Source organism: Peromyscus leucopus, chromosome 7 (genome assembly GCF_004664715.2).
Source record: "Peromyscus leucopus breed LL Stock chromosome 7, UCI_PerLeu_2.1, whole genome shotgun sequence".
Classification (NCBI taxonomy): domain Eukaryota; kingdom Metazoa; phylum Chordata; class Mammalia; order Rodentia; family Cricetidae; genus Peromyscus; species Peromyscus leucopus.
In genome coordinates this window covers 107693712-107717808 of record NC_051069.1, presented here as the reverse complement: position 1 = coordinate 107717808, position 24097 = coordinate 107693712, and the positions used below count along the sequence as shown (strand labels likewise).

Genomic DNA, 24097 nt, shown 5'->3' with positions numbered 1-24097 from the left:
ATACATTGACAACTCCTAAAATAGATTAAAAAAAAAGAAGGGGCAAGGGACAAAATACACCCATTAGAGATGAGTATAAATTTGCAAAGGAGGCTAATGTTAGGAAGAAGATATAAAACTTGTTTTTTTGAGTCAGGACCTCACGTAGCCCAGGCTGACCTCTTCGCTTACCATATTGCCAAAGGTGGCTTTGAATGCCTGGTCCACCTAAGCACTGAGAATTGCCCTTTACTGGTCCACAGTGTCCATTAAAGCCTCCCCAGTACCAAGCACTGATCCAGATTCTTGCATCCTAGAGCAGTGTCTGACTGCTGAGCTACATCCCTTGCTTAGTGTGTGAAGGTTAAGAGAGTGCTGGTTTTCCTGTCCAAACTTACCTGGCTCCTGAACTCTTGAATCTCTGCTCTGTGAATATAAGTTATAATTTTTGGATTAAAAAGTTGAAGCTGACCAGGCGATGGTCTTTAATCCCATTACTTGCAGGCAGAGGCAGGCGGATCTCTGTGAGTTTGAGGCCAACTTGGTCTACAGAGCAAGTTCTAGGACAACCAGGGTTGTACAGAGAAACACTATCTCGAAAATTTAAAAAAAAAAAAAAAGTTGAAGCTGGATATGGTGGTGCATACCTTTATTCCCAACACTGAGGAGATAGGCAGGCTGATCAGTGTCAGTTCAAGGCCAGCCTGGTCTATAATGCAAGTTCCAGGCCAGCCAGAGCTACACAGTGAGACCCTGACCCAAAAGCGGAAAAAAGAAGTTGAAAAACAATGGATTTTATTTACCTTGGGTTTGTTTATGGTATATGTGAAACCTCCTTTCTTCTCCTTTAACTGTCTTGGGACATTACATGTTAGATTTTTCCCCTGTGCCTTAACATAAAAAATATTACTGGGGTTAAGAGTAAAAGAGGGTTGTGGTAAAGTACTAACTAGATAGAGCAGATTGAGGGGTAGAGGGTGTGAATTTGTATGGCACACTTACCAGGATAATAATGGTCTAGTTACTGTTTTATTTAGGTGGAAAAAGAATTGAGGTTCCTGTTCAGTGCATACAAAACACCATAATTCTCATGCCTTCCTTTTGCTCAGGTTCGGAGAGTCCCGGGCTCCAGCGGCCGTCTCCATAAGACAGAGGATGGAGGCTGGGAGTGGAGTGATGATGAATTTGATGAGGAAAGTGAGGAAGGGAGAGCAGCCATCTCACAACTCAGGGTAAGTGTTAGTGAACTGGATAGACTCTTCAGCTAGAGTTGTCTGTGAGCTGGAAGAGAAAGAAGACAAGAACTACTGACGGTTTCCTGGGTACTTCTATGTAGCAAAGTAGACGGGCATGCTCTCTGAATGCGATGATATTTAGGACATATGAAAATGACCCGTGTTTAGAGGTTGAAACTGTCTTGATATGGAGAATAACTGGATTGTACTAATGGCTAGACACTGCAGAAGAATTGTGAACTAGAAGACCTTGTAACATACAACCATGTCCTGGAAGCATGTTACCCCTTACATGGAGAGGAATGTGGACTTCTTTAATTGGTATATATTGGATATCTTAGGTTGCTGTGTTTGTGTGTGTGCCTTGGGGTCTTCCTTTTCCTTTGCTTCATCATTCTTACCCCAAATGATGTATGTCTATAGATAGATGCCAAATATTTAAGGGTACTATACCCTTGTCTGCTCAGTACCCCCCCCCCTTTTTGGTGAGTTTAATAATGGTCATGTTTATATCATTGCCTAGTGGGATCTACTCTCATGGGAGTTCTTAGGACTCATTTTGTTACTTTTTTTCAGACGAGATTTCTCTGTAGGTCTGGCTGTCCTGGAGCTCTCTATAAAGAGAAGGCCTTGAACGCATAGAATTTCTCCTGCCTCTGCCTCCCAAATGCTGGGGTTAAAGGTGTGCACCACCATGCCCAGTCCCCTTAGGACTCTTGATGTTCATCATTGAATTTTTACTTACCTGGTAGATTTTTAAGTCTAATTCTTTTATATAACTAAGTTTTTTAAGGCCTTGCCAATGAAAATTGGCAAATATTTATTAAGCATCAAGCTTAGAAAAGTCCTGCAAAATGGTAGCTCTTTCCTTTCTGCTCCTTCCTTCTGTCTGTCCTCTCTCTCCCCTTCTTCTCTTTCTGCTCTCTCCTTCCGCCTGTTCCCTCCCTCCCCCCTTCTCTTCCAATAAAGCTCTAAAAAGGTTAAAAAAAAAAGATACAATGGTGAACATTTATTTTGCTTAATTGTGGATAGTTTCTGTGCTGTCCTTGAAGCTGTCTGTGGTGGTGTGAATAGGCATGGTCCCCATGCACTCATGTGTTTGAATGCTTGGCCATAGAGAGCAACACTGTTAGGAAATGTGACACTGTGGAGGCAGGCTTTGAGGTCTCATAGATGCTTCAGTCCTGCCCACTGGGACAGTTCCTTCTGCTGTCTGTGGATCAAGGTGTAGAACTCTCCGCTCCTTCTCCAGTACCATCTCTACCTGCATACCACTGTGAAGATAGTAGACTAAACCTTTAGAACTGTAATAGAAACCCTAACAGAGACATTTGCCCACCATTTCTTTCTCTGATCTGCTGTACATCCTGTGTGCAGTCTGTCTCATGTCAAGCACTGCAATAATGTAGAAGTTTATTCCTTTGTTTTTCATGTCTCCACATCACTGTCTGTGTTGTTTGTTTCTTTTCTTATTTGTTAGTTTTTTTCATATTGCTACTTAGTTTTTAAAATATAGATAGTATAGCCACAAGACACCATTTATAATGTCTCTTTGGTAACTCTGAGGTCCATGCCGGTTCTGTTTGCTTCAGTGTCTGTTCACACTGGCATTAGGAGGGCTTTCCTGCTTCATCATTAGGTGCTAGACAAGGTGAATTTTACTTACTGCTTACCAATAATTTTGTGATTTTGTAGTTAGAAAAATTTAGTGAGTTTGTAAGGTGATAGGTTTCATTGTGGTGCTTTCATATGTATAAACCATTCTGTTTTGTTCTTGTCTTCTCCACTATTATCCTCCCGCATCCTCTTGGAAAAGTCTCTCTTCTGTCTTTGTGTGCCCCATTCCATTTCTCTTGATCTGCTTACTTGGCTTGGGTGCCATAGTGTGTATGTCACTTTTCTAGTTATCTCTCCCTCTATTTCCCCTCCCCCTTTCAACCTAGATTCTTCATAAAACAGAAAATGTGATTATATAATATTTGTCTGGGTCTTGCTTATTAACACCATCTGCAGTTTCATCCATTTCTTGAAAATGAAATGGTTCTGTGTCTTGGCTGTTGTAAGTATTGCAGCTTTAAACCTGGAAGCATACGTCTCTCTATGTACTCTGGCCTAAATGCCATCAAGCGTATACACAGGTGTGGTATATCTGGGATATATGGTAGGTTTAGTTTTAGTTTTATTATATTTATTTATTTTGAGAATTTTAAAAATTAATTTAAGAGTTAGTATACACAGTAGTGAGTTTCATTATGGCATTTCTGTTTACACTTTGTCCTTCTTGTTTTGATCACACTCTTGTCCTTCTTCCATTCCCCTTCCTTGTTTCCAGCTCGTGTCCTGCTGCTTTCCTCCCTCCTTTCTAAAATCCCCTGTTCAATTTTCATGTCACATACATTCCATTATTTTCTCCCCACTCCCCCTTAAGATATCTTCAACTCTTCTGATTCTCTTTCTGACTCACTGACCATGCAAACACAAATGAAAGTTGAAATCTAGGCACCACATAGGATGCATTGGTCTTTCTAGAGGTGTCTGGTTTCACAATGGTTTCCAGTTTCACTCATTTTCCTACAAATGCTATGCTTTTTTTCCTTCATGAATAAAATTCCATTGTATACTTACCACATTTATTTTATCCAATTTTCTGTTTAGTGGACATGTAGCTGGATAACACAGCTGTAAGCATGGATGTGCAAGAACATCTAAAATGGAACTTTGAAAACATGTCAAATAACTAGCTGAAAGACTTACATTTGGCCTATGATCTTAGGTATATAATACGTTTGATTATGTTTATTAACATAATCATTAACATAAACATTAATCATGCGTTTATGATTAATGGAAGAAATTTGACTTTTGAGTATGACCTTTGCTACCTGAGAATTCACACAGTATGGTTTGCTTATAAAACTGATTTTGTTAAGTTTTCTTTTTGTTTTGCTCTGTGTATTCTCTTTTGTTTGAGACCAGTGCTAGGTGGGTGTGTGGGGGCTGTGTCTCAACTGTGTGGCCCTGGCTGGCCTGGAACTCAGTTTGTCGACTAGGCTGGCCTCGAACTCAAAGAGATCTACCTGCCTCTGCCTCCTGAGTGCTGGGATTATATGTGTGAGCCACCATGCCCGGCTGAAACTGTTAACTTACTGTAATACGGTAAGTATATTGATGTGTTCATTATGGACTACTTGAACAACAACTATATTAATATCACAGCTTTCTTTTTTTCAGAAAAGTTAGATGAGCTAATCAGAATGGAATCAGTATGATTTGCAGTGTCTTGGAATTTGCTACTTGAAAATGACTACAAATAATCTTAAGTTTTGAGCTAACAAGCGTCTTTTCCTGTGTCTTTCAGTCTCCCCGAGTGAAAGACTCACTATCAAATTCTGAGGTGAGTAACCAGATTATCAAGTCTGTAGACATTGTCAAGTAGACATTTTATTTTGTATTTTGGCTTTAATGTTAAGTTCATTCATTCAGTCAGTCTGTCTGTCTTTGTCTCTCTGTACCGCTGTGTGATTGAATGTTAACGAGGTATTATACCAGCCAGATCTGAAGTTGGCTTAAAGCTCAGACCATTCCTTGCTTGCTGAACTGTTTTTTAGGCTTGAGCTGCTTAAAGTGGAAAGTAGTTGTTTTGCCTTAATCTGTCTAGGAACTTGTCATCTTGTTGTCCTTGCATTTGATTTTTTTTTTTTTTCAAGCAAGTAAATCCTTTTTTTTGGTACTTATTTGTACCAGTGGGATAGGCAATTCCGTCAAATAGCATCCTGTAAAGTGGACTTTTCTTACTTTTACTATCTGAGAGAAGTGATTTCATGGGTCTATTCTGTTGTATAGTCTTCCTCCTGGTAGCACCTTCTATTTTGAGTATGGTATGTAATTTAAAAGCATATATTTGCTCTTAACTTGTGTACATAGTATGCAGATTACATGTACTACCAAGTACATGACTCAAGTTCCCAACAGGCTAGTGTCTGACAGTGCGTGACAACTGCTGTCTCTTCCTGTCCCTCACTCTCTATGTGTGATGGAATTGCTCTTCTTCCCAGGCCTGAAATTATGTCCGTCCCTGTCCATTCTTTTGGCCAGTGGGAAGTTATAAGGGGGCTGAGGTTATGGCTTCGTTGATAGAATGCTTCCCTAGCATACCTGAAGCCTTGGGTCCCATCCCCAGTACTACACAAAACTAGCTGTGGATGCACACGCCTTTAACCCCAGCACTTGGGAGGCAGAGGCAGGTGAGTCTCTGTGAGTTCGAGGCCACCCTGGTCTATAGAGCGAGTTCCAGGACATCTAGGACTGTTACACAGAGAGACTGTCTCGAAAATAGCAAAAGACAAAACAAAACAAAACCAAAACAAACAAACAAAATAGTTCAAGATCATTCTTGGCCACTTAATATATCTAAAGCTAGTCTGGAATACATGAGACCCTGCCCTTCACCCCACCCTCTTAAAAAGTTAGCAGAAGGAAGGGCCACTCTGTGATTCCTTTTTTTTTAACCCTTGTCACTATGAACTGCATTCCTGTGTGACAGTAATACCATGCTTAATAACTCCTGCTGCTAAGGTAGACTTGAACTGTGTAGAAGAAGCTTCTCGAGTGTGTTCACCTACTCTAAGTTTAGAACTATTGCTTCTGATTTAACTTACTTTGATTAATTTCTTAAAAATTAAATGAGAAAGTATTTTACAGATTATTCTGAGTTTTTCTTTTTGATCTTTTCAGTCTCTTTCCCTAAAAGCATCTTCATGTGAGTTCTTACATACCCACATTCTCATGCTATTTACATTGTTTTTAATTTAATAGTGATAGAGTTAATATAACATAAAATTCACAGTTAGAGTCATTTTCAGTTTGGTCACATTGAATACATTCATTCTTCAGTGTAACCATTGCTACATCTATCCCAAGAACTTTCCATGCTAAAACTCGATCCATTGAATTTTCTCTCACCTTTAGCTCCTGACAACTTCCTTTATATTTTCTATCTCTATAAACTTGATTATTCTATATACTTCATATTAGTAGAGTCATAATATATGTTCTTTTCTCACTGGCTTATTTTATCAGCACAGTGTCCTTATGGTTCATCCATGTCGTAGCATCTCTCAGAATGTCTTCCTAATTTTTAAGACCACATATCTGATATTTCATTATATATGTAGGCAGGGTATATTTTCTTTATCCACCTGCCAGGCAACAACTGAAGTGGAGTTGAGGACAGTGCTGCCCTGAACGTGAGTGTCTAATAGCTGCTCTCAGTTCTCAGGGATTGCTGAACAGTGGCCATTCCATTGTGTTTGCAACTTGTCTGGTTTGAGGCAAGGCACTATTTTGTAGTCCGAGTTGGCTTCAAGCTCATAACCCTACTGCCTCAGCATCCTAAGTACTAGGATTACAAGTGTGTGCCTCTGTGCTTTGATGTCTAAAGTTTTTGAAGAATGGCTGTATTGTTTCCTGTAGTGCCTATACCATTTTTCATCACTACCAACAGTGTACTGAGATTTCAGTTTTTCCATTTTTACTTTCCCTGACCCCTGCTTTGTTTTGGTGACAGGACCTCATGTCTGGCTTCCAACTCACTAAGTAGCCGAGGCTGAACTAGATCCTGAACTTGTGCCTCCACCTCCTCAGGGATGGGGATTATAGGCTTGTACCACCATGCTTGGTTTTATGCAGTGATAGGAATCAATCTAGGACTTTGTGCCTATGAGGCTGGACTACAACTCTATCCCTTCCCATTTTGTTTCTTTGTTTTCTATATCTTTTGGGTCTTTATAGTAGTCATATGTACATATAATGTGGAAGCTGCTATTTTGAAATTCTACTAATAATTGCATGAACTTACTCAACTAAAATTCAAGTTCTATTTTTCTGTCAAAATCTAAAAACAATGCTAGCTTTTTGCTATGCAATTAATGAATATAAAAATTTCATTAGGTTTTATTTCTGGCCTTATTTTGTTCTTTAATTCTAAATTTAATTTTAATATATATGTATGTATGTATGTATGTATCTGTGTGTGTGTAGGGGCACATGCATGTGGGTGCTGACAGAAACCAGAAGATAGCATCAGATCCCTGGGGCTGGAGTTAGAAGCAATTGTTATCTGTTTGATGTGGATGCTGAGAACTGAACTCTGGTCCCCTGCAAGAACAGCAAGCCCTCTTAAACACGGAGTCTTTTCTCCAGCCTATCTCCTTGGTTTTACTTCTGTACAATGTTAGAGAGGTAGTGTGTATGTGTACCTGTCTGTCTACCTGTTTATCAATTATTTTCTATCAAAAATAGGCCTCTGTTATTGTCCATTGACTTTTCTTTTAGTACTAAAATTGTCTGTTACATTGATATTTTTCCCAGTAGCTAATTTAAAATATTTAGCTTACTTTTATAATCAAGATCTGTTTTTCCTGAAGATTACCTAATTAAAATGTACTAAACATTTGTAGCGTACAAAGTGTAATGTCTGTTAGTTACCAAGCTTCCCAGTCTCCTCTGCCCCTCATACAAACTCTCACTATGTAGCCTGTCTGGCTTTGTACTCCTGTCTATCTTCCTGCCTAGGCCTCCTTCCTCTGATATGTGTTGTGTATATTAGGTAAATATACAATAATAGATTCCTTGAGGCTTTGTTGAACAGCCTTGGTGTTATTTGTCCCTTGTCCATCCTTCTACTTCTGTATTGCTCTTCCTTTTGCCCTCCCCAGGTGAAAGCCCCTCTCCATTACTTCCTTTCCTACCTGTTATCACCTCTTTCCTGCTTTTCCTCTCCCCATCCCCGCTCTGTGGTTCTTTCTTAGTTCCTATGGTTACTCATGTTGTATACTTATATCTTAGGATTTGGAGCTAGGAACCTCAGACAAGAGAACAAGAAGCATTTGTTTTTCTGGATCTGGTTTATTTACCTCAATATAATCTTTTTTAGGTCTCTCCATTTACCTGCAAAGTTCATGATTTCATTTTTCTTTACAGTTGAATAGTACCCTTTTGTGTATATGAACCACATTTTCCTTGTCCATTCATCTCTTGAAGGGCATTTAAATTGTTTTCATTTCCTGGCTATTTCGAAGAGAATAGCCATGACCATTGCTGAGCAGGCGTCTGTGGAATAGGAGATCCAGTCCTTTGGCGTACCCCAGGAGTGGCACAGCTGTAGCATATGGTAGATTTGCTTGTAGTTTCCTGCCAGCTCTTTTCCCATGACTTGGCCAGCATTTGTTGTCAGATGTTTTGATGATCTAAGTCATTCTGACTGGGGTGAAGAAATCTCAAAGTTGTTTTAATTTGTTTCTCTGATTGCTTAGGATGGTGAACACATTTTGAGGTGTTTCTAGGCCATTTTTATTTCTTCTGTTGAGAATTCTCTGTTTAGACCCTTGACTACTTATTGGGTCATGTGTTTCCTTGATTCTTTGTTTTTTGAGTTCTTTGTATATTGTGGTTATTAATCCTCTGTCAGATATGTAGCTGACAAAGGTTCTCTCCCATTCTTTGGGAGGCTTCTTCACTTGGCTGATTATTTCCTTAGCTCTTCTGTAGTTTTATGAGGTCTTAGCTGTCAATTGTTGGCCTTGCCTCCTGGGCAAATGGAGTTTCGTTCAGAAAGTCCTTACTTATATCTTAGAGGGTACAGCCTGTATTTTCTTATAGAAATTTTAGTGTTCCCGGTTTCAAATTAAGGACTTTGATTCACTTCCATCTAATTTTTGTGTAAAGTATGATAGATATGGGTCTAATTTCATTCTTCACATGGCAATCCAGTTTTCCCAGTACCATTTCTTGAAGATATTGTCTTTTCTTCCTTTTTTTTTTTTTTCCTTCTCTTGGGTCACAGTTTGGGAAGCCATCGTTCTCAGGTGTGATGGCTCTCTGGTTGGCCTCTTGTGAGACTGAGTGCACCATGACCTGACAGGTTGCCTGACATGTGTGAGCATATGCAAAAGAGCCGGCATAGCTAGAAGAGAGTCTAGACTGTCTGTTAGAGCAGCCCACTCTCACAAGCACTGATCTACTTACCCTCTTCTAGAGGTCAGGCAACAGCAACCTACTCACCTCCCACTGGGTTCATCTTTTAACGATTTTATAATTCTATCTCAGAACGTTGCTAGACCAGGTATGACAGCACACATCTATAATCCCAATTTTTGGGAAGCTGAGGGACCAGCCTTGACTACCTAGCAAGCTCCAGTCCAGCCTGTTTAATAAAGCAAAACACCCTCCTCTACAAAACCAAAACCAGAATCTAAAAGATTTTAGAATGCTTAGAAATACTGACTGTGTGTAGTATAGACAGATGCAGAGAAGTGGTAATGATTCAGTAGCAGGACAAGACACGGGAGAGTGTTGCCCTGTGAGCCCGCTCAGATGCTGTAGACCTCTCTCCTACTCACACAGCACTGCGTGTGTTTGCTGCAGCTCTTCTCAGCAGCTGATCCCATGGGTACTCTGCTCCAAGTTCCAGAACAGACTTCTGCTCATCTACCTCAGCCATCCGGCCAGATGCCTACACAGCCTGCTCAAGTCTCTCTCCTGCCCCCTGCAGAGCAAGCGAAAACGGCACAGGTACGGTGGGATGTGCTTTCATGGTCCCTCGTCTTGTGGCAGATGAGAAAATTAATGCAGCTGTGACCTCTCCAGTTGATCCTTTGGTTTGGAACAAGTGAGAAATTCTGTCTTCATAGTTTTACAGGTCTAGATAAAAGCATTCAATAAGGATCACACAGGTTTTTAAGCAACAAAATAAGTTAATTATGAAAACATACCAAGTACAATTTGGCTAATATATTGTCAGCTCTTCATTAGATCTTTATTAAATTTAATGAGACTAAGTCCAGTCAATAGAGTTAATTCTGAGACTGGAAAGTTAGCCGCCTTTTTGCTCACTTACACACATTAATTTTTCAGGCTCTTATGTTTTCAGAATTACTCTATTTAAGGTATTTGTCCATTTTGTGAGAGTTGACTTTGTGAAAGCTTGGTAGAATTTAATTAAGCGTGCACACAGTTGTCATTGAATTGCAGTGTGGTGGCAGTGTCTGGGACAACAGCTTCACTGTGGATCCCTGCACGCTGTGTAACTCTGGCTCCGTTTTGGAGACTCTGGTGCTCTGTATTGTGGGAAAGACATGGAAGTTCTGCTGTTTCCTTTTGTACTTTAATATGTCATCATCTCCTGTTCAGTCTCTGGAGACCACTGCTCTGAGAGCTTCCAGGTAGTCCTAGTGGTGAATTCATTTGGCCCTTCCTTCCTCTAGCACGGGGAAAAACACAGGTGTCTGAGAAGAGTGAACGAAAGATTGGATTTAGTTCATAGACAGAGTGTATGTCCTTCAGCAAGCAAAGGGTGGCTTTGCAGTTTCAGAAAGATTTACTCTAGCCACAAAAAACCCTGGCACTTGGTTGAATAGAGCCCTGGGAGACAGCTAGTTTAGGCCTTTCCTTGGGAATTAATGTTCTGATTGCATTTGACATGACTGACAGCTGCCTTTTGTTGCTCCTTTGGAGTTGGTATCCTCCCCACAGCAGGGGACATCTTAGGGATTGGAAGGTCTTGGGCTGGAGAGAAAAGAAACTGCTGCCAAGAGTCTTTCACAGATGACGGTCAGTGACTTTATGCTGTCAATGCATTTCAGGCTCAGTCTGCAGGAGACCGCTCCCAGGAGACCAAGGTCCCTATCAGTCTAGTGTTGAGATTAAGGTACGTGGGCACTTGCTGCTTTATGAGTACTCTGTAGATGTTGTAATAGTTGGGAGTAAGAGTAACTGCATAGGATTGTGTGTGTTTCTAACAGAGATATGTCATGTGTACTGGTAGACATTATGTTCTAATTTCTCTACCTTAACTAGAACTTCCAGGGAGCCTGGGTAGTTTCAAGTCTCAGCACATAGAATATTCAAGCTGTACCTCACCAGTCAGATGTGAGTTTCTGGAGTTATTATATTAACTGCTTCTAGTATGGTCCCCATTCCTTTTCCTGCCCTCTCTGCCTGTTCAAACCCTGGCCATCTTAAGTCCTATTTAAAAACTATCTTTGTGCTGAGCAAAGGTGATGCACGCCTTTAATCCCAGCACTTGGGAGGCAGGAGCAGGTGGATCTCTGTGAGTTCCAGGTCAGCCTGGTTTACAGAGGAAGATCCAGGATAGACAAGACTGTTATACAGAGAAACCCTGTTCCCCCAAAACAAAGCAACAATGAAAAAACCAACTATTTTGGGGGGCTGAAAGAGATGGTTCAATGGTTAAGACCACTGGCTGCTTTTGCAGAGGTCCTGGGTTTGGTTCCTAGTACCAGATAAGGCTCACAACCATCTTTAACTCCAGGCCCAAGATATCTGACACCCTCTTCTGGGCTCTGAGGTCACCAGGAATGCACATGGTGGACAGCATAGATACAGGCAAAACACTCATCACATAAAAGACATAAATAAACAAAAACCTCTAAAGCTTTCTTCTCCATCCAAATCTCACGTGTTCTGGATTGTTAGAAATTTGAAGGAATAATGTGCACTTAGTTTTGTGAGTCTGTCCTAGTGGACCAATGGGAATAAGGATGAAAAGGGGCCTCTGTCATTTGAATCGCTCCTTCCTGTGTTCACACAGGTCTTTCTCTTAGGTTTATTTTACTATATGTCCTAGTTCATTTTTTGTTGCCAAAACAGAATTCCAAAGATTGAGTAATTTATAAATAATAGAGGTTTAGGCAAGTGTGACTCACGACTATAATCCCAGCCCTTGGGAAACTGAGGCAGGAGAATTGCTGAGAGTCTGAGTCAACCCCAGCTAGAGAGTAAGATCTTGTCTTAACAGAAACAACAAAATCCAGAGATTTATTTCTTACAGTGGAGACCAGAAGCCCAGAGCTGTATGTAGATCTGCACCTACACCTGAGGAAGGCCTTCATGTTGCTTTATCCTGTGACAGAGAAGGCAAGAGCTCACAGGGAAAGAGGAGACATGGTTCACATAACAGACCCACTCGCTGAATTAGCCTGTAACCTCTCAGAGCTGCATTAGGAATCACCTTTCCAACACAGTAACTCTGATCATAGCATTATCTTAGTGGGAATCAGGGTGGGAATGGGCATGAGTATAAAAGATTCTTGTCTTCATCAGTAAGCGGGGCAATAAACTCAAAGGTAATTTGATGATAGTGCTGAAAGTGTTAGCTCAGAGCCTGTAGCATGAGCACATCAGGACAGAGTGTATGATCTGTGGGAACAGAATAATCTCTTCGTATATGCATGTACATTCACATATAAACACATACATCCATACAGATATATGCATGCATATATAGACATACACTGCTAATCCCGCTGGTTGAGAATAAGACCACTACCACAGTTTAGAGTCAAGTTTTGAAGCAAGCTTTAATTAAATACTGGCCAGGTTGATGGACTCTCTGGTTTCTCAGAAAATGGCCCCCAGTCACGTTTTGCAGGGGCTTAAAAAGGCAAAACCCATAATTCACGTGCAAGTATACATCCTAACATACTTCCTGCCGGCATACCTCCACTTATATCCAGTTAGGGGCAAGGTTACATCCTGACATATTTCCAGCCCACATACCTCCTGCCTACATGTGATCAAGCACATCCAGTGGAGATGGGTCAAACTTGTTTAGGGGATATGGATATGATAAGATAAAAAGGGAGATTATGGAATCTACTTTTAAAAAGGAACTACTTGTTTTAAATAAGATAAGTAATGAAAATTTTTTGGTCTGAGTTTATCAGATGTTACTGGACTGTACATTGTTAATATATATAATGGAGTTTTTTGTCTGGATCTGTCAAATGTTAATGGACTAGACATTGTTAATGTAATCTTGACTGTATATTGCATATACTTATTGAAGATAGTTTTTTCTTGTATTAGTTATAAGCTTTTTTAATTTTAGACAAAAAGAGAGTAAATGTGGTGGTATTGTGTTCACCAAAATATTGTGTACTCTACATATTAAAATTAAATTTAGAATTAAAGAACAAAATAAGGCCAGAAATAAAACCTAATGAAATTTTTATATTCATTAATTTTATATTTTATATTCATTAATTGCATAGCAAAAAGCTAGCATTGTTTTTAGATTTTGACAGAAAAATAGAACTTGAATTTTAGTTGAGTAAGTTCATGCAATGCAGGCGTCTGTGGAATAGGAGATTCAGTCCTTTGGCGTACCCCAGGAGTGGCACAGCTGTAGCATATGGTAGATTTGCTTGTAGTTTTCCTGCCAGCTCTTTTCCCATGACTTGGCCAGCATTTGTTGTCAGATGTTTTGATGATCTAAGTCATTCTGACTGGGGTGAAGAAATCTCAAAGTTGTTTTAATTTGTTTCTCTGATTGCTTAGGATGGTGAACACATTTTGAGGTGTTTCTAGGCCATTTTTATTTCTTCTGTTGAGAATTCTCTGTTTAGACCCTTGACTACTACTTATTGGGTCAAACTTGTTTAGGGGAGTGTTATCTCCCATAAACAGTAGCCTCCAGCATTTCAGGAACTATCTGTCTTTGGACAAGGGGCCTGCAGATCAGAGACATTTTTTGTTTCATGGATCTTTTAGTCATAGTAATTAAAACTTAAAATGTAACTTTGACTCTCACAATACATACACACGCACACACACACATATATATGTATATATACATATGTACACACACACACATATATATATAGGCAGACTATAATAAATTCTGCATAAATCCAGAAATTCTTATTTTCTTTATTCTGTTTTCTTTCATAGAAATTCCAAAAAAGAACTAAATGATATTCGATTTGAATTTACTCCTGGGAGAGGTGAGTATTAAAAATTATGGTTAAAAAAAAAAAAAAAGGTCAAAAACACAATGTCTAATAACTTGCTACTTATTTAGGTATAAAGTTTTTGTCATTTAGATAAAGTTTTGCTTTTAAATGATGGTAAACTTTGTGGTTTAGGTTTTGGAAAATATGTGTGAAGAAAAACTATGGATTTACTAGTTCTTTCACTTGGAAACCTGACTGTAATAAGATGTATAGTAATGAACACAAGCCCATTAGTAAATTGGTCATGCATTTCCCTAAACATTATTCCATTTAGTTCTTAAAACAGCCACCCAAGGAAAAATGATTCCCATTTAATAGAGGATGAACTCCAGGGTTAAAGGAAGGCAGAAGAACTTGTTCATAAGCCAGAAAGAAGCACTCAGTTCAGTTGACGTTCTTTCAGAGGCCAGAGTCCTCGTTCTCATTACTGCACACACTGCTTCTCTCTGATAGTAAACCAGAGACACGGTCCAGGCTTCCTTTCTCCTCGTGTGGAAGCTGACCCTTGTCACAGTGCTGCTTCTAATTGTGAACTTCACCCTGCAACAAGGCTTCTCTTTCTTGTCATTGTTAACTCAGGCTTCTGAGTTGAGGAGTGGCCAGCAAATGTCTGTTGCTAGGTTCCAAGCTAATTTTACTTCTTTTAAGGAGAATGAATGCAAATATACAGAGGGGTACGCGTTACTTTTTAGGAATATTTCCAGGAATTTTAATTGCTAGTCTTTTGTACGAATGTGTACACACTACCTCTGCATTGGTTCTCTTGTTCCTTCAATACCTCATCAGTTAAAGATGAAATTGGGCCGGGCGGTGGTGGCGCACGCCTTTAATCCCAGCACTCGGGAGGCAGAGGCAGGCGGATCTCTGTGAGTTCGAGGCCAGCCTGGGCTACCAAGTGAGTCCCAGGAAAGGCGCAAAGCTACACAGAGAAACCCTGTCTCGAAAAACCAAAAACAAAACAAAAAAAAAAAAAGATGAAATTGGTTGGTTTGTTTGCTTATTTGAGACAGGGCCTCATTGTGAGGTGTTGACTGGCCCTGAACTCATAGAGGTCTGCCTTCCTCTGCCTCCAGGGTGCTGTGATTAAAGGTTCATGACAGCATGCCCAGCCTAAAGATGACATTAGATTGAGATAGTTTGCTTCATCTTTGGTTTCTGGTTAGATCCATCACTTACATTGTATTGCCTAGCATGAATAGGAAAGAAAACAAACTGCCAGAATAATGATAATAATTTTAGTAAACTTTTACGATTCTCAGAAAAGATTCTGAAGTATTTTCTTAAGTTTTGAGAATAAATTTCCATATCTCTGGCACTGAATTTCATGTCTCAAAACTCAGAGAGCTCAAGTGCAAAGTTATGTTTAACATAGGAATATCTCATTATCACTGTAGGGACTCTTGTGGTATGGTTGTGAACATTGTATAGTTTAGAAACTTATCTCTTACTTCGAGTTGATATTTGCCTTATAGTTCATATAGAGTCTGCTCCCTCGCCAGATCTATGAGAATTCTCACTTGAGAGTCTAGGACAACCCCCGCCTGCCTTCACTAAGCTATCCGATTCTGGCAGTGTGGATACCTGTGCTGACCCGGAGAGCTACAGTGACATGTGCACACAAGAAATTGAGCGCCGTGTTCTTTGTCCTTGCAGATACAGCAGAGGGGGTCTCTCAGGAGCTCATTTCTGCTGGCCTGGTGGATGGAAGGGACTTAGTAATAGGTGAGCATGTCACTTTCTTGTCATCTGGTACACATGGTGCCTAGACACCCAGCTTCCAGCGAGCAGCTGTGTTGCTTCTTGAAGTGGTCTTGGCTTCACTCCAATTACAGTATCAAGGACAGTTCTTACTACCAGAGCAAAACAGCAAAACCTGTCCTGCCTCAGACCCTTGACAGTGGTAGATGTCTCTCGGACGCTGTAGAAGAGATAGGAAAAGGCACAAGTTAGTAAGTTAATGGCTCTTCCATTTCTGATCTGTTGGCATAACTAATCTTTGTAGAACACAGAAGTGAGGAGGACAGAGACTGAATCCTAGAAAAACCAAAGTAAAGACAGGCTAATACAGGTGGGCTGACAATACTTTCCTCTGAAACACTAACTAATGGAGAGTTTAGGCTTTGTGAGCCTTGTACGGTCTGTCTTTTTTCATTGTTTTTTGGAGTACAGTGTCTTGCTGTGTAGCCTGGGCAGACCTGGAACTTAGTATCCTTTTCCTGTCTCAGCCTCCACAGTACTAGAGTTATAGGTGTATATCTCACAGTTGGGTTTTGTAGTATGTATTTGAAAATCCTTCTGGTTTACAGGTAGCACAAAAATAGATCACAGGCTATATACTTGGTTGGCTCCTAGTCACAGGCATTCTAGTTTATTAACATAAGGCATATCTTTTAATAAACTGTCTTAAAAAAGGGTAGCTAATACATTTTAAAGATCGTTAATCTAACAATGATTAAGGATTTATTTATTTAGTCTGGAGATCAACAATAGCTTTGATTTGGAAAATGACTGGCCTGTTTCCTCCATTTTGATTGTACATTAAAGATTCTTAACCACCATTTTAAGATTTTTAAAATATTATTAAAAATGTATTTATGTAGCTGCTCATTAATTTTCTTTGTATGATTACAGTGGCAGCTAATCTGCAGAAAATTGTGGAAGAACCTCAATCAAATCGATCTGTCACTTTCAAACTGGTACTCACCCCTCTTACCCATCTGCAGACTAGCCCTTCTACCCCCGAATGCGAAGACTGTTAAAATATGCTGAGCTCTGTCCATTTCCTCTTCCCAAGATCCCTGGCTAAACTCTCAACCTCACTTCCTCTCTCCCTCCCAGAAGCCTACAGCCCAGACTTCTGACTTCTCTCAAGGAAAATTATAAAGCTGTTTGTCCCTAGTTGTAGGAACAGCCCCCATCATTTCTGGAAGAAACAAAGTAGTCTTCTATTTATATCCCAGGGACCTTTCACTTACTACCTTCCTTTCTGCAGTCCTTAGTCAATCTTATTGCTACCTAAAAGTTTATTTATAAATTGCCACACCTTGTCATTTTGTTTGACTCTTAGGCATCTGGTGTTGAAGGTTCAGATATTCCTGATGATGGCAAACTAATAGGATTTGCCCAGCTCAGCATCAGCTAAACCACAGTCCTGGAAGAGTCAGCTTAAGGAGGTGCCACACATGTCTGTCTGTTGCTTCTGTTGGCCTGAACCTACAACTGCCAAAGAACCCGGCAACAGACTTCCCGGCTTGGAGCTTCAGAGTTCTTTGTTTGTGTTGTTCCTGCCATCTCCCCACCCCTTTTCCCACAAGGAAAGAAGAGTTGGATTACCAGTGGCCAGCATCCCCTCAGAGGGTTCCGTTAGTAGATATGCTGCTCATGGCCCCTCTCTCCTCCATCTGAGAAGCAGCCAGCGTGCCTCAAGGCCCAGGATGGAAATCTCTTAGCTCATTCTTGCCTTACTACAGCGATGGCCCAAGTGGATAGTTGCAGCTGCATTGGGCATCCTCATCTTGCCGGTTTTCCCACACCTGCCGGGATCTGAGCATCTTGGGATATCTCTTTAACACTGAAGTAGCAATTAAAAATTGATTGTTCAGCTGGAGCCCAGAGAATTTAATTAGTGTTTTTTCTTTGTACCTGATGCTAATTCTAGCAACCTTTGTTAGGAAAAAGCACAGCCTCGGATGGAGGCAGCCTAAACTCTTGTCTGTTCTGTTCCTGGTGTCTCTACATGTTTTGCTGAAGCTGTTCTCAGGCACCCCCTTCGTTGCTCCCTCCAGAAAGGGTTGCTAGCCTTAACTTCAGCTGGTGCAAAACATCTGACAGTAGTCAGACTTTAGCCATCTGCTCCTTCGGAGTGGAACCTTGGGTGGTTTTTGCAGAGAACGTCAAGTAATGGCTTATAACTCTGATCTTGCCAGAGGTAGTTTTTGAGCAAGAAAAGGAACTCGTAAGTCATATCATTGGGAAAGCATTTTCAATTTTAAAAATTTAAACTGAAGAAAAATTGATCCTTGATCCTCCTGTGAAGATGGACTTGCCTGGCCTCTACGTCATGAGGAAATGGTGTGCACAGCTGCGACTTTGACAGCAATAAAGGAGACCAGCCTGGGCCTGAGGCTTGCCTTCTGCTCCTCTCCTGCACTGACTCCTTGGAGGGGTCTTCATTCACTGGACCTGACCCAAGATGGAACATGAAACCACATGTGCCGTGACCTTTAGGTTTTATGAGTAGACAGTGTTAATTTGATTTTCTACAGAAATTATGTAAATTATTCTTTAGGTTTAAAAAAGAGCACTCAATGCAATATGTGAATAATCAGTGGGGTTGGTTTTTCTTTTTTCCTACTCTTTAATAGCATTTGTCTGATTGCTTATAAGCCTACCAAGTTACCAAATTTTATATAAGAATGGAATAGTCAGTCTGGCCTTAAAGAGACATACAGAGATGGGCTGTGGGCCCCTAGAAAGGGACTAGTTAGTTACCTTTTATAGAGTTCCTTGGACCTGCCGTTGTTGTTCTGATGAACAAGAATTGGTACCTAATGTGTTCCCACCCTCACCCTGGCCCCTCATAGTTCTGAGGATCAAACCATAGTATTGCTCATGCAGGCAGCTCTGGAGTTTCCTCTTGGGACACACCCAAGAGCCTCCCCATCCTGATTGTGTCACCTCCTGTGCCATTCTGAGCCCGCAGTTTGAGTCATGGACTTTCTTCACCTCTTAGGAGTGCAAAGGCATGTTGGGAAAGGGATGCTGGAAAGGAAGAGAAGTTGGGCTTGAGAAGGGAGTTCAGAGGCAAGTAGATTAGATACCAGAGTCCAAGGTCCCAGCAGGATTGGTGAAAGGAGGAACCTGCTGAGCCAGGAGGGAGAACAAAGATTGACCAGCTAGCTGGAAAAACATCCTCCCTCCCTCCCTCCCTCCCTCCCTCCCTCCCTCCCTCCCTGTCTTTCTTAATCCGTAATAGAGAGGTAGGGCTATGACAAGCAAGGGCAGGGAGGTGGGACTGAGGCACAGAAAACAGGCGTGTCATCTTGGCATAAGACTAGTGGCTTGTTGTAGAATCTGTTTTGCTTCGACAGCCTGTCATAATTCACTTTAGGAGCTCAAGAAGGAATATGTAACATCACTCTTGTTATAGTTTTTGACTTGAGGTGATCCAGTGCTAGGCTGGAAATATGCAACAGCTCCTCTCCTGTTCACATTCTCCAGACCATCTTCACCTTTGCCCTGGTGTGGGGGACAGGCATGACAGTAAAAGTGGCCTGGGCTTTCTTTTTCAGTTCATCATTTGCTTTTCTGGGAATTAGAAGGTAGGCACCAAGACCCAGGACAGTGTTACTTGTTCTGCATGATGTGTGGTGAATCCCTCTGCTGGTTTACACAGTGATGTGAGATACCAGTCAATGGAAACTGCCCAGGTGGGACAGCGTGGAACCCGGGGCCCGTTTCTCTCCTTCCCAGGAGCAGTGCTTCAGGGTGGACCTCTGTCACTAGGTCCTCAAGATACTCTTGTCCCTGGAGGAGGGACTAACTATAGCACAAGATAATATGTGCCAATGCTATTTGTGAAATGTGTGGTCTTTCTAAACGATTAAAGGGATTGTTTTTGGTTTTTTATTTTCTTTTTTTGAACCAAATCTTAGAGCCAGCTGAGACTGTTAAATAATCTGGAGGATGGGATAATGATGTACCAGTAAATGTAAGTTCCTCCTTACGACATATGCTAGATGATGGGAGATGTAAAATATTACCTTCCCCCTCTTCTCTTGACTTTGTATTTTACTGCATGTTTTCTTCTTCATTTTTAATCAATAAAGAATAAATTGTCTATAGTGATGTATGGGTGCTTTTTTTTAATGGCTGTTGATAAAGCGCTCTGGGGAGTAGGACATGAAATCACTACTTTTAATTTTCATGTGGCCAGTGTGAAGAAAAGATGTGTATAAACAGTAAAATGAGCTTACTGACATGCAATTTTCTTAGTAGAACAGCTTCACACTGCTGTGCTCAAGTTGGGGAAACACATACCTCACTGGGAAGAATGAAGAGCACCCGAGGAACTGGACATGAGACGCTATGAACCATCTCCATATGTCTTGATTTTGTTCTGAATCTTTGATTCTGCTTATGGTTTTAGACAGGGAAGTGCTGTGGGATGTTCTGTATGGCAAATGTGTTGCTCTGATTGGTCAATAAATAAAACACTGATTGGCCAGTGGCTAGGCAGGAAGTATAGGCGGGACTAACAGAGAGGAGAAAAGAAAGAACAGGAAGGCAGAAGGAGTCACTGCCAGCCGCCACCATGACAAGCAGCATGTGGAGATGCTGGTAAGCCACGAGCCACGTGGCAAGGTATAGATTTATAGAAATGGGTTAATTTAAGATAAAAGAACAGTTAGCAAGAAGCCTGCCACAGCCATACAGTTTGTAAGCAATATAAGTCTCTGTGTTTACTTGGTTGGGTCTGAGCGGCTGTGGGACTGGCGGGTGAAAGAGATTTATCCTATGGGCCAGGCAGGAAAACTAGCTACAAGGAAGGATACTGGATTCTAGCCATTGGGATTCCTTTCAGAAAGTGTAGAGCAGTGCTAAACTGGTCCTTACGGTGCTTAGCTACTGAAATGGTGTGGCTTTGTGATCATAATCTACCTTTCTGATTAGAATCCTTCCTGATGGAAGTAGCCAGAATCTATGCCAGGACTGGTGTTGCTTTGAGAGTGCTGTGGAGCTGGAAGCTGATGAAAGCTCACTTTCAAGATGAGCAAGTTAAAGAAGCGGACTGTGAGTGTTGTACTCAGAGTCTGGGCCAGGTTCTCAGATGTGACCATGCTGTGTGCAAGGGGTTAGGTCAGGACCTGTTCTAACAGAGGAGAGTGTCCCAGCTTTGGCACTTAATTTTACTTTGTCCTTTGGGTCAGGTCATTATTCCATGTTAGTTTTTAAAGTAGACTTCAATTTTTAGGATAGGAGAGTTTCACAGCAAAATCAATTAGAATGTATTCCCTACACTTAAACAGCCTTTCTCTGCCTCTTAGGCTCCACATTGGCATAATGCTTTTGATACAGTTAATAAACTCCATCTGTGCATTATCACCCTAAACCCATTATTTACAGTAAGATATATTCTTACTGTTGTGTAGTCTATACGTGTGGACATGTATAGTGATATAGCCACCTTTATATATAATCTCCTGGCCGTATAAATACTCAGTTCTGCCTGCCTTGTTCATCTCTTTCCCCACTGACCCTTGGATTATTTTTGTTCTTTTCCTGCCACTAATGAAGGGGTTGAACCTAGGACCTCATGCATGTTGGACAAGCAACTCTTTTTTTTTTTTTTTTAAGATTTTATTTTTTTAATATGTATACAGCATATATGACAGCTTGCCAGAAAAGGGCACCAGATCTCATTACAGATGGTTGTGAGCTACCATGTGGTTGCTGGGAATTGAACTCAGGACCTCTGGAAGAGCAGTCAGTGCTCTTAACCGCTGAGCCATGTCTCCAGCCCCATAATGCTGACTATTTTTTTTTAAAGATTTATTTATTTATTATGTATACAGTGTTCTGCTTGCACATAACCCTGCAGGCCAGAAGAGGGCACCAGATCTCATTACAGATGGTTGTGAGCCACCATGTGGTTGCTGGGAATTGAACTCAGGACCTTTGGAAGAACAAGCAGTGCTCTTAACCTCTGAGCCATCTCTCCAGCCCGGACAAGCAACTCTTCCGTTGATTTGCATCCCACACGACCCTTTGGTCTTTGAATAGTTAACATCCCACAGTATGTAGTTTGTTCAGATCAGCTTCTTTGGTGTTCATCTAAAATTCTTTCATGTCTTTTCATAATTAATATCTTCTGTTATTTTAGCACTTAATTCCAGTGTCTACCACAGCTTATCACCCACCCACTGAAGGACATCATTTGTGCTTCCAAGTTTGGACAGTTAAGAACAAAGCTCCTGAAATCATCTTTGTGCAGGGTTTTGTGTGGTCATGTGCTTTCAACTCATTAGACAAATGGGCAATGAGCATAATTGCTGGGTCTTAAGGTAAGAGTATGTTTAACTTTGTAAGTAAATTGCTCAACCATGTTCAAAATAGCTGTACTGTTGCATTCCTGTTGCTCTATGCTCTTGGCATGTTCTGGTGATGTTAGTATTTTGAATGGGGCTGTTCTATTAGGTGTACAGTAGTTCCTTAATTTGAGTTTCCTAATGAATGTGCTGTTGAACATCCTCATGTATGTCAACTTGCTTTGTGTATGTCCTGGAGACATGGCTGTTCAGGTATTATTTTGAAGTAAGCTCAGACTTACAGACATATTTGCAAATAAACAGTACCAAAGATTCACCTGTATTTGCTTTGTGGCTTTTCTAAATGTAAATATCTCACATAATTATATACATCTATCAAAATCAGGACATTAGCCTTGATAGAATACTGTTGACTAATCTAATATCAAGCTAATATCCAGCTCTTCTCACTGTGAGACCCTGGAGAACATAATGTAAATACATCTCTGCTGGTTATGTTCAAAAGTGCCCATTACAGTTCTCCACTGTAAAGTTACTGCTTTTCTCTTTGTAGTTAATATTTGTGGGGAGATAAAGTTTGTGACGTTATGAATACTTTATACTCTGTCCAACTTTCCTGGTTGATTCTTTCCTAACAAATGTTACCACAGTGTTTTCCAAATGGTTGTTTCCTATCACTGTTGGCTTCACTTTTTTTTTCCTTTTTGAGACAAGGTTTCTCAGTATAACAGCCCGGCTGCTCTAGAACTCACTCGGTAGACCAGTCTGGCCTCGAACTCACAGAGATCCGCCTGCCTCTGCCTCCTGGGGGAGGCATGTGCCACCACTGCTGATTGACTCCACATTTTTAAACTGGGATTCTACTGTGAGGAAGGGCTTTTCCTTCTCACTGTGTGTTGAATCCACTTATTTACATAAATGTTCAGAATAAGAATATTCCAACTCGTTGGTGGGGGAGGGTACAGCTTGGACAGTAGTGAGAAGGCATAAAAGTGCTCTTTATGCACCATGTTTGACTTTGCCACTTACTGGAACTGGTCAGAGACGAGGGCAGTCACATCACTGAAGAATGCTTATGTACATGTGCAGGAGGAATGAATTGTAGAGGGAGACTTTGTCCTGTGTTCTTGTTATCATTGATTGCTTTGGGAGGTTGGGATATACTGGGAGAGCTTGTATTTGTTTTTAATCTAGTAAAAGCACTATCAGTTTCTTCCTTAATTAGAAAATGCAACACACACCTTTCCTATATTCTCTCTTACGATCTTGATTTGTCTTTGGTCCTAAAAAGAAAGCGTCTTTTTGTGTGTCTCCTGACCTTCATGTTGCTCTGGGATTAGCTAGTATTACACAGCAACAGAGAAAATAAGATCAGAAGACTTACACAGCAGAAGACTATCAAGGTCGTAGCCAAGAATGTGCTCTTGGCAGAATTAATGCAGGCTGGGTTGTATTTTTCTTTGAAAATTTCATACCTGTGTATCTTAGTCATGTCCACCTTCTATTCCCTATTTCATACATGTATATCGTAATCGCACCCATCTTCTCCCTGTTTCATATGTGAATGTCTTAGTCATATCCACCTCTACTCCCTAGTTCCCAGTTTTCCCTAACACATCTTCTATTGTGGAATAATCTTTATGTACACTGTGAAGATGTGCCATTCTGATTGGTTTAATAAAAAGCTGAATGGCCAATTGCTAGGTAGGATTTTCAGGCACACGGGACACTGGGAAGAAGAAGAGGGGCGGGTGTCACAGCCAGCCCGAGAGGAAGCAGCATGGGCAGTACAGAGTAAAGGTAATAAAAACCACAAGATAAAAAGTAGATTGACAAAAATTGGTTAATTTAAGTTGTAAGAGCTAGTTAGTTACAAGTCTAAGCTATCAGCCAAGCTTTTATAATAAGTCTCTGTGTCATTATTGGGTAGCTGGCTGTCTTGACAAAAAGATCCGACTACATCCTTCCCAACTTCATGTCTTCATTTTGTTGTTTTTATAGTTTTAAAAGATGTGTTTATGTT

General features: G+C 40.7%; 1 protein-coding gene across 3 annotated transcripts in view; it reads left to right on the top strand.

The window, feature by feature from the left end:
• Positions 1 to 19865, top strand: part of Oxsr1 (oxidative stress responsive kinase 1) — a 98019-nt gene extending 78154 nt beyond the window's left edge. For 2 of the 3 annotated variants that reach the window (XM_037208031.1, XM_037208032.1), the window contains exons 11-18: positions 1089 to 1211; positions 4573 to 4608; positions 9618 to 9785; positions 10856 to 10920; positions 13965 to 14017; positions 15680 to 15748; positions 16658 to 16722; positions 17094 to 19865. In XM_037208031.1, the coding sequence (XP_037063926.1) occupies positions 1089 to 1211; positions 4573 to 4608; positions 9618 to 9785; positions 10856 to 10920; positions 13965 to 14017; positions 15680 to 15748; positions 16658 to 16722; positions 17094 to 17168 (654 nt within the window). In that variant the 3' untranslated portion in view covers positions 17169 to 19865. The remainder of the gene's footprint in view (positions 1 to 1088; positions 1212 to 4572; positions 4609 to 9617; positions 9786 to 10855; positions 10921 to 13964; positions 14018 to 15679; positions 15749 to 16657; positions 16723 to 17093) is intronic. The other variant, XM_028856418.2, reaches the window with a different exon arrangement.
• The last annotated feature ends 4232 nt before the right edge of the window (positions 19866 to 24097 follow it).